Below are 11,290 nucleotides of genomic sequence, written 5' to 3' on the forward strand. Positions count from 1 at the left end.
TGTTCAGCCCCCTTGAAATAGACTTAGGACATAATTTTCAAGTGATCACAAGCTATTCATGTAACCATTACATAGAGGACAATAATAGAGAACAAGCATAGTCTGCAGAGCTCTCGCCCCTGCATTCCCTCATATAATTCTAATAATTACTTTATGATATAAATATATCTGTCGCCATTTGGCAGATGGGGAGCATGAGACCCAGAGAGGTGAAGTGATTCCCGCAGGTCACACAGCTACAAACTTAGTAAATTCCATGTGGGGCAGGATCAGATCTGTGATGCATAGAGCCTAGCCCCATGGTAGGCATTCAGTAAATGTTTGTTGGCTGAATGAGTGAATCTGGGACTCCACCTCTGGTCTTCATTTCCTGATCCATTACTCTTTCCACTGGACCTCACAAATGACTACAGACTGAGGTATGGTCCCAAGACAGTGATTAGGTATAGATGTAACAGGGTCAATTTCAGATTCTCATGTTAGATTTGATAACCTTCTGAATTCTATGGCAATAAGCATGTCAGTCTGTAATTGCTTCTTGTTCCTACTTCACATCTGCAAAACAGATCAAGAAGTGATTTTGTCAAGATACTTAAACCATTGGCTTCTAATTTTACTTGAGCTGCATAACTGGTGTCTAAAATTATGTTTGCACTAAAGGCAGGACTTAGCACATGAGTTTTGAAGTAAAGAATTCAGCATGTTGGCCTGGTGCGGTGGCTCATGCCTGTAATCCCAGCACTTTGGGATGCTGAGGCGGGTGGATCACATGAGGTCAGGAGTTTAAGACCAGCCTGGTCAACATGGTGAAACCCCATCTCTACTAAATAATACAAAAAATTAGCTGGGCATGGTGGTGGGTGCCTGTAATCCCAGCTACTTGGGAGGCTGAGGCAAGAGAATCGCTTGAACCTGGGAGGCAGAGGTTGCAGTGAGCCAAGATCGCGCCATTGCACTCCAGCCTGGGCAACAGAGCAAGACTCCATCTCAAAGAAAAAAAAAAGAATTCAACATGTTACCCTCATATCATTAAAATGGAATGCTGGCTTTCCCTTATGTTCATTTCAGGTCCCCATCAGCATTACTGAGACAGCCAGGAAAAGTCCATTTAGCCTAGCCAATGAGGAGTCATGAACAAGTTCTTGTGTGCCCAACCCTAGGCTAGGTACTGGGGGAGAAAGAAGGGAGGGAAGCTCCATGAAGAAGCTTACAATCTAGTGAGCGATGTGCCATTCACATAGGAAACAACGAGCAGAGAAAGGAAAAAGCTAATATATGCTGAGCACCTGTTAGGTGCTAGGCACCTTACGAACCCTGTAAAGCAGGTTTTGCCCCCATTTAACAGGTAAGCAAACTGAGGGGCAAAAACATTTAGACAACTTCCCCAAGATCACATAACTAGTAAGTGGTAGAACTGGGATTTGAACTTAGGCTCCTCTAACTCAAAATAAGAGAATACTGTGAGATGACTTATTGTCAAGTGCTAGGTTGCATGGGCCAGAGAAGATGGAATGGAATAAATGTAGGAAGGCCAAGATGGGGCCTCTGGGAGATAGGGTGTGTCAGGAATGGGGCAGCCTGCAGCAGATGCTCCATCCCAAATCCCTTTATGACCTGTGCCCATTACAACCACCTGTTCCCACCGAAGGGCTCAGGCTTTGTTCATCTCCTCTTCTGGTGTAGTTGGGGAGGCTGGGAGGGAAAGCTGGTTCAGATTTCTACATTCAACTCAAACGGCTCCCCTCTCTGAGGCTGGCTTTCAAGTGCCTGATGTCCTGGGCCAATTTCTCTGTGTGTCTCAACCCCAAAAACACAGCTCCTCCTGAGCTGAGAGAAGCCCCTCTGCTTTGTGTGGTGACCTGGTGCTTCTCATTTCAGAACCACAAGACCCCACACCCTCCTAGCCTGCCCCTCCTTCCTTCCTACCCTTATGCTTCTATTCACATCGAAGGGATGAAAGGAATTTAACATATTTCTGCTTTTATTCCATGGCAGTAAGAAGAGCTGGCTTAGCTGACTATAGAAGCTTCCCAGTCTGCTCAAGCCATTACTAGTGGAATAGCTCCATCGGAAACATCAGATCCATAGATAAAATAAAAGAAGGGCACATATGTTCTCTGACTTTTTTTTTTTCTCCCAGTGGAGAAATTAAGATGGAAAAGTTTGTTTCTAAGTCTGTAGTTCTAGTTCTCAAGAGTCATATGTATATGGGGTAGGGGTGGGATGGGCTTCTCTTGAAAGAAAAATTGAATAAAGGAAGGATTCTGTAGGACCCTTAAAAGAAATGCAAGATTGGTCGGGCATGGTGGCTCACGCTTGTAATCCCAGCACTTTGGGAGGCTGACATGGGTGGATCACCTGAGGTGAGGAGTTTGAGACCAGCCTGACAAACATAGTAAAACCCCATCTCTACTAAAAATACAAAATTAGCTGGGTGTGGTGGCGCATGCCTATAATCCTAGCTACTTGGGAGGCCGAGGTGGGAGAATCACTTAAACCCAGGAGGCGGAGGTTGCAGTGAGCTGAGATGGCACCATTGGACTCCAATGATTCCATCTCACATAATTATAGTACAATATAAAGGCCAGAAAATTTGACATAGGTACAATGTGTGTGGGGGAGTTCTATGCCATTTTTGTTTGTTTGGTTTTTGTTTTGCACTAACTGTTCTTCTGTATGCCATTTTATTACATGTATGTATTCGTGGCACCACCATTGCACTCAAGATGCAAAACACTTCCATCACCACAAAGATCTCTCCCATGTACCCATTTATAATCATACCCCTGTCCCCCACCATCCCGAACCTCTGGTAACCATTGATTTGTTCTCTCTCTCTACGATTTTGTACTTTAAAAGGTACCGTTTCTTTAATAAAATACATTGGCACCTCTAGTTTTCACAGAATCTCAGGCTTGAAGAAGTGGCTTCTCCAGCCCAGACTTGTGTCCCATACCCAAATTCCCTCCACAATATCCCTGCCAAGTGTCCATCCAGACCCTACCATGTGCAAACCAGAACCTCCTATGGGATTTTAGGAGTATTGAAGAATTTGATATAAACATTTACAGCAAGGACATTGTTTCCTTCCATAAACCCTAATTCCTTCCATAATTAGTGAAATTCTTACTTTTAGATTAACTACTACAAAATGCCTTCTCACGTGCTGATTTCCCCATCACATACTGTTCTGTCCCAAACAAGTATCTACTTTCTTCTGTTCCTTTTACCTAACGAGAGGAATGAGGTTCAGGAAGCCTGGAAGGCTCACAGAAAATTCCAGAAATCCCCTCCTAATTACAGAATAAATAGCCTGGCCTCTAGCAGTAGGCACCCTTCAAATAAATGTGGTTCATGTGTGGAGTTTCATTCCGGACTGATTATGAATGTGTTATCTAAACGATATCTATAGTTATTGATCCATGAGATCATTTGAACTGGACCCCAACTCCCCAGGACTCTTTTGTGGTTAGGAGAGCTATACTGGACACTCTATTGTCCATTGCAACATCAGAAAGTACTGTCAACAAATATAAAGCCAATCCCTCCAGATGGATCCCAAGTGACTAAATTTTTAATGGAATCAAGTAGCCATCTGCTGACTAGAGGTCAGAAAACCCACACTTCTATTTAACTTTGGGACTTTCAGAGCTCCCCTGAAGCAACCAATCAGAGCTCACCTGTAGCAACCAGTCAGGGCTCATCTGTATCAGCTAATCAGATCTCAGCTGTGTTGACAAATGAGAACTAATCAAATTTGAATCCTTCCTTTGCATAAAAGGAACCTGATTGAGAACCTGAACAGGAAGTTTTGCTATAAAACCTGGACCTTCCCTTTATTAGAAGGCTGTGTTTCCTCTCCACCCTCTGCCTCCCGCCAGTTTATTCACTGGAATAAAGTCTCTTCTTCCAAATTCCTTATGACAGAACTTTTGTTCACAGTAATGACTCAAAGTCGTGTTAAGACTGCAAGAGGCTAGCAGAAGTGAAGCCATGGTGATGCCACAGGTAGGATCAATTTGGATCCCCCACCCCCTCTCCCCTGGCCTCTTGACATCTTTTCACTTTGCACAAACTTCACTTGCTCTTCACTTCAGGAAGAGCACCGTGGTCTCCTCAGCTGTGTAGCAGCCCATACACAAAGCCAGGCTCAGATCCATTAGGATGTGGTGCTCTTTAGAAGAAGTGACTTCAGGCTGGGCGCGGTGGCTCACGCCTGTAATCCCAGCACTTTGGGAGGCCGAGGCAGGTGGATCACCTGAGGTCAGAAGTTGGAGACCAGCCTGGCCCCATATCTACTAAAAATACAAAAAAGCCAGGCTTGGTGGCAGGCACCTGTAAACCCAGCTACTTGGGAGGCTGAGGCAGGAGAATCACTTGAACCCAGAAGGCAGAAGTTGCAGTGAGCCAAGATCGTGCCATTGCATTCCAGCCTGGGTGACAAGAGAGAGACTCCATCTCAAAAACAACAAAAAAAAAAGTGACTTCAAACTAATGACTCCTTCCACAGCCAGCCCCAGAGGCAGCGATCAGGGCAGGCATCTGCCTTTGATCCAGGAGACACTGCAGTTCAGGAAACAAGGCCCCCATTCCCTATTTTTTGAGTAGAGACCCCTGTTTTCCAGAATACTCCTCACTTCCCCTTAGGTGAGGAGAAGATGAGCAGTGAGGGAGGGAAGGAGAGGATGAAGCTGGCTCTGTGCCCCACTCCAAGGGCCACGGCTCTGGGTCTACATCACAGCCCACAACCAAAGGCAATCATAAGCACAATGAGTGCAGCTTCTTATGTCTCAAGTTTTCCGCCCCACCAAATAACCCATAAGGTGTAATTTGTAATTTCCAAAGAGAAAAGGTATTTTCAACTAACTTAGTAAACGTGACATGTTCTCAGTTGCCTTGGTTTTTGTAGGAGGTCATTTCTGTGGCTACTGTCATGCTGTCTTTTTCTTCAACTTATGGGAAGTGGAAAGAATGAAGGGCTGGCACGTGATCTGCGTGCTGGTCTTGGCTCTGCATCTTACTCACTGGGAGGCCTTTTTACGGAGGGCAAGTGACTTCAACTTTCAGAGTCTCAGTTTTCTCAGTTGTGAAGGAGGGATAATAACTGCCCTTCCAATCTTACAATGGTGATCATTGAAATAAAATTATGGCTTAGAAAAGTCTTGTGAAGCTTTGGAGGGAAAACACACTGATTAATACATTATCAAAATACAGTGTTAATAGTACCCTATTTTAAAATGTTCTTTAGTGTTTTAGAAAAACGTTCTTAGAATAACTCTTAAAGTCTTATCTATTTTACCCTATATGTTTTTTGGTTTTGTTTTTGCTTATGTTGACTCTATTAATATTGTTCATTACATTTTTTAGTATGAGGGCAAGGTTGGCCGTGAAATATTAAATTCATTAGAATGTGGGATAGAATGACCCAAATGGTTATTTACATGGCAGGGGAGATACACTAAGAATTTGATCTCATGTATAAAGACAATTAGCTTTGTTGAGCCAGTAGGTTTACTACTTTTCCATAGTATATTCCTGTTTCACAACAGCACATTATGTCCAGGTCATTTGGTTATAAAGTAGAAAGTCAATCATAACCCCATGGCAACCTATCATCAGGCCAGTTTGTGAGCCTCTTCACCTGGTCTTTTTGATTATGAGAGCAGATTGCCCTGAACTGGATCCCTGGAGCTTTGAGCTAAGAACTTCATCAGATCCCTGCTAGAGGCTAATTAATCATCAAATCAGCTCATTGCAAAACCAAGTAGCCATGCTGATCCATTAATGCAAGTCCCCAGAGTCATTAGGGCAACGAAAGAGAAGGAAATGGCCTAATCTCCTCCCAGGATTAGAAGGGAGAAGTTCCTGAGGTCTAATGAGTTCCTGCTAAACTGGGGGTTGTGCTCCAAGAATTATGCTTTTTCTACCTTTTCCAGTAATATTCCTTTCAAATAGCTACCCAGAAACAAAAGCGCCTATTGTATTGCCCAGCAGTGCTCAAGCATTTAAGGTTCTCTTCTTGGTGTAAGCAATTCAATACTCATGCAGAGCTACAGGCTAAGGTCACCCAGCGGGTTAGAAAGAGAAATAGCAATCAACTACCTGCCCTTTCTGCCTACATGAAGTCAGACCGATCTGACTGATTTTCTTAAATATCTTTACCAGTTATTTGGGACTATAACAAATCTTCTCTTTGTTCTGGAAGAGCATGTGGTTTGCAATTTGCTTCCTATTTGGGTTAACAGTCACTGACAAGAGAGAATAACTTCGATAATTGCTCTAGGTTTTTTCTGATTGCTCTGAAACATTTAGCTGTCCAACATGACACCATAATAACTGGCTGAAATGTGAAAAGCCTTCTAGTGAAGTAAGTAGCATGCAAGTAGCTTGCATGGTAGCAGTTTGGTTTTCTGCTGTTGTTGCTGAGATGACTGGTTGCTTTGGTGTTGTATATGCACATACCATCCTGGTTTCTTTTTTTCATTGAGTTGCCCTAAAAGTAAGCTCCTTTATTTTATTTATTTTTTTCGAGACGGAGTTTTGCTGTTTTTGCCCAGTCTGGAGTGCAGTGGTGCAATCTCAGCTCACCGCATCCTCCTTCTCATGAGTTCAAGTGATTCTCCTGCCTCAGCCTCCCTAGTAGTTGGGATTACAGGTATGTGCCACCACGCCCGGCTAATTTTTGTATTTTTAGTACAGACAGGGTTTCACCATGTTGGTCACGCTGTTCTTGAACTCCTGACCTCAGGTGATCCACCCGCCTCAGCCTCCCAAAGTGCTGGGATTACAGGTGTGAGCCATAGTGCCCAGCCAGTAAACTCCCTTTAAAAAAGCGAACTCTCGGCTGGGCATGGTGGCTCACGCCTGTAATTCCAGCACTTTGGGAGGCCAGGGTGGGCAGATCACAAGGTCAGGAGTTTGAGACCAGACTGGCCAACATAGTGAAACCCTGTCTCTACTAAAAATACAAAAATTAGCTGGGCATGGTGACAGATGTCTGTAATCCCAGGTACTCGGGAGGCTGAGGCAGGAGAATCACTTGAACCCAGGAGATGGAGGTTGCGGTGAGCTGAGATCATGCCATTGCACCCCAGCCTGGGCAACAAGAGCAAAATTCTGCCTCAAAAAAAAAAACAAACAAAAAAATCCCCAAAAAACGAACTCTAACTGGGAGGAAGCATGCTATAAATCATAGACTCTGAAGCCAGCCTGACCTAAGTTTATTAGCTGTGGGATCTTGGAAAAGCCAAATAACATCTCTGCACTGTAGTTATCTCATTTTATAAATCTGACATGATGATATCTGCCTTGTGGTCTTGTTGCAAGATTGTTAGGAGGCTGTTTAGAGCCTACTCTGTGCCAGGCAGTCAGTACTTCCTAACTTTCAATACACAGACAGAGCACCTGGGGAATCTTGTTAAACCGCACACCCTGGTTCAGTCAGTCATGGGTGGAGCCTGAGGTTCTCCATGGCCAGTAAGCTCCCAGGTAAGCCCATGCTGCTTGGCCATGGACCACACATGGAATAGCAAGGGTCTCAATATCATTTGCAAAGTGCCTAACACAGTTAATGCTCAAGACTAATGCCTGTTTACCCCGGAATAATTCAATCACTCATTTTAAAGTGGGTGAGAAGCCCCTTTTCCACAGAAGTAATATCAGTCTGCCAATAGCTATGTACCCATACATATCCTTTACAAAATCCATCTTGGCCCCACAGGTGGCTCACACCTGTAATCCCAGCACTTTGGGAGGCAGAGGCGGGTGGATCACTTGAGGTCAGGAATTTGAGACCAGCCTGGCCAATATGGTGAAACCCCATCTCTACTAAAAATGCAAAAATTAGCAGGGCATGGTGGCACTAGCCTGTAGTCCCAGCTACTCAGGAGGCTGAGACAGGATAATCGCTTGAACCCAGGAGGCGGAGGTTGCAGTGAGCCGAGATCGTGCCACTGCACTTCAGCCTGGGCAACAGAGTGAGACTCTGTCTCAAAAAAACAAAACAAACAAAAACACCAAAATTCCATCTCATCACGATTGGCCATGGTTGGTAGTTTCTGAAGGCAGGTGATAAGTACACAGGCAGAGTTCATTTATATTATTCTCTTGACTTTTGTAAATATTCAAAATTTTCCATAAGAAAAATTTTAATGTAAGAAAGAAAACCCCAACAGAGGACTTTTAGGGCAGTGAAACTACTCCGTATGATGCTATACTGGTGGGTGCATGTCATTAAACATTTGTCCCAACCCATAGAATATATCACACCAACAGCGAACCCTAATGTAAACTGTGGGCTTTGAGTGATCATGATGTGTCAATGTAGGTTCATTGATTGTAACAAATGTACCAGTCTGATGAGGAATGTTGCTTGTGGGAGAGGCTGTGCACGTGGCGGAGGGAGGAGGGGAGTATATGTGAACTCTGTACTTTCTGAACAATTTTGCTGTGAACCCAAAACTGCTCTCAAAAATAAAGTCTACTAAAAAAAACACACAAAGAAACAAAAAACATCTGCTCTCTAGCAGCCTGAGAACAGCAGAAGATACAGGTTATCTAGTACAGTGATTAGCTGCAAAAACATGTTTATTAGGAGAGAGGGTGCTTTTGTTTAATAAATTGCATGCCTGGCTGGGTATGATGGCTGACACCTGTAATCCCAGCACTTTGAGAGGCCAAGGTGGGAGGATTGCTTGAACCTAGGAATTCAAGAGCAGCCTAGAAAACAAAGTGAGACCCCCCATCTCTACAAAAAGTAATAAAAAAAAATTATCCAGGCATGGTGGTGTGTGCCTGTAATCCCAGCTACTTGGGAGGCTGAGATGGGAGGATCACTTGAGCCTGGGAGGTTGAGGCTGAAGTGAGCCATGATCACAATACTGCACTGCAGCCTAGGCAACAGAGCAAGGCCCTGTCTCAGACGAAAAAAAAAAAGAAGGAGAGAGAGAGAGAAGGAAAGAAGAAAAAAAGAAAGAAGAAAGAAAAGAAAAAAGAGAAGGAAAGAAGAAAAAAAGAAAGAAAGAAAAGAAAAAAAATCCATTCCTAACTGTACCTCCTGTGACTTATGATTGTGCAAAAGTAATTTAATGTGGGATTTCATCTGTGTGTATGCACGTGCGCCTGTGCCACATCTGCATTCTGCTTTCTATCCCAGAGGTTGGCAGTTTTCTTAACATAATCACACCTCACACTTCGTTTCGTCAAGAGAGATTTCACATTGTTTTTCTCTACCCTGGTGGACTAAAAAATCTGTCTGCATTCTTATGAAATCATTTCATTTATTCTTTTCTCTTTATCGAATCAAGCCTTTCCACCACCTACCTGGATCACATTCTGAACTGTCTAGCTTGTGTGTTTGTTAAGTCAGTGATTCACAAAGCAATCACCCAGCTAATTGGCAAACGTATTTAGTAAGCTGGACATTCCTCACCATCATCTTCCTTGAACTGACCCAGTTTCTATTAGGCGCTGAAGCTAACATAGCCCATGGTAAGTGTCACTTTAATTTGTTGACTATCTTCTGATTAACTAAGTGACGGGCAAATCACAGAAAAACTAAATGAACAAACTAAACAGCCAGCTTGAGTTTAGTCCATTTGCATTTTTGTTCTCTCGGTCATATAAAGCCTCTCCAAACCAGTGTCAATTTATTCCTCCTTTATCTGCCCATGGCTTGCTTACAGGGTCTTTGATGTGGTAACTGGACAGGACTGTCTTAACATCCTGTAGCTGGGTCAACTCTTTGTTATTCTGTTTGGTATTTAATCCCGGAGACTAATGTTCTGCTCTGGTATGTTGTTTATCACTTCCAGATTATAGGTGTAGCAAATACTTTCCTAATGAAATAATCACTAACTTGACATTCCACTTCTAGGATAATGCAGCTAGGCTGGCTGGGCCCCTCCATTTGAATCTTCTAAGATAACTCTGTGGTCCCAGTTCCTCCCACCCCCCAACTTCCTTTAGGTCTAAATTGTTCCTTTTAGGCATGCTTTCTCTAAATGGCAGGGTTTTAGGTACCACTTGAAATCTTCAAATCTCTTTCATAATAGTCAAGTTTTGAAACCTTAGCATCTACTTCCGTGTGCATGTGGAAACCCTGTAGGTATCACCTCTGCAGCTGCTATAGTCCTTCAACTTATTCGTTCAGTGAACGAAAATACCTGGGAGACACTCGTTTCCAGAATCTTTTCTAGAAACCTAAAGCTTCACAGGCCGACTTTGTACAGCTCCTTTCGAAATGAACTCGGGTGGCAGAACTGTGCTGGCCTAACGATTTCGTGGTGGCAGAAACACCTGCAGTGACGGATAATTGCAACTATTGCCATGTCTCTTGCTGTGTTTCCTGTTTGCTAGCTACCTTCAGGATGAATCATATTTGTTTTCACGATGACAATTACTTCTTTACCTCTTCTCTGATTAAATTTTGTGATACCTGTGGCCCCTTGGCTAGCTTAGTTCTTTCCTCATGAGCCTGTGTTCATCCCCATGAGTCACAGCAGTAAAGTTTTCTTCACAGCAGACAGGAAATAATGGAACACACAACAGTCTCATCTCCCTAGACATTATTTCAAAACAAATCTCACCTTGTGGCACATCCTTGCCTCTTCTTGTGAATCCAGCTCCTCTCTGTATGTGAATTAAACTTACCCTTCCAGAGCCAGCTCAAGCCCCAGGTCTCTGACTACTAATGAAACTATTATTGTTTCTACAGAAAAAAAAGTAAGAATATACAGGTTGAGCACCCCTAATCCAAAACTCCAAAGTCTGAAATGCTCCAAACTAAAACTTCTGGAGTGCTGACATGATGCCCCAAGTGGAAAATTCCACACCTGACCTCATGTGATGGGTCACAGTCAAAAGGCAGGTACGTAACAGTTTATTCAATGTCCCCAAGGGAAAAATAAAATTACCTGCTGGCTATGTGTATAAGGTATGTATGAAACAAATTTCATGTTTACAGATGGGGTCCTATCCCCAAGATAGCTCATTATGTATATGCAAATATCCCCAAATCTGAAAAACTTCCCAAATCTGAAACACCTCTGGTCCCAAGCATTTTGGATGAGGGATACATTTTGGATAAGGGATACTCAACTTGCATATGTTTTGCATAAAGAAACAAAGTAGCCTGGCCAACATGGCAAAACCCTGTCTCTACTAAAAATACAAAAATTAGCCAGGCATAGTGGTGCAAATCTGTAATCCCAGCTACTCAGGAGGCTGAGGCTGCAGTGAGCCGAGATTGCGCCACTGAACTCCAGCCTGGGTGACAGAGAGAGACCCCGTC

General features: G+C 43.4%; 1 protein-coding gene across 5 annotated transcripts in view; it reads left to right on the plus strand.

Moving 5' to 3' along the window:
* PABIR3 (PABIR family member 3) overlaps positions 1 to 11,290 on the plus strand; it is a 118,140-nt gene that overhangs the window by 82,230 nt on the left and 24,620 nt on the right. Inside the window, exon 8 of one of the 5 annotated variants that reach the window (XM_077989295.1) lies at positions 1,996 to 2,113. The exons of the other annotated variants lie outside the window; for them this stretch is intronic. Coding sequence (XP_077845421.1) covers positions 1,996 to 2,054 — 59 coding nt within the window. The 3' untranslated portion in view covers positions 2,055 to 2,113. Of the gene's footprint in view, positions 1 to 1,995; positions 2,114 to 11,290 lie in introns of those variants that run through there. 5 annotated transcript variants of the gene reach the window in all.

Source organism: Macaca mulatta, chromosome X, assembly GCF_049350105.2.
Source record: "Macaca mulatta isolate MMU2019108-1 chromosome X, T2T-MMU8v2.0, whole genome shotgun sequence".
NCBI lineage: Eukaryota > Metazoa > Chordata > Mammalia > Primates > Cercopithecidae > Macaca > Macaca mulatta.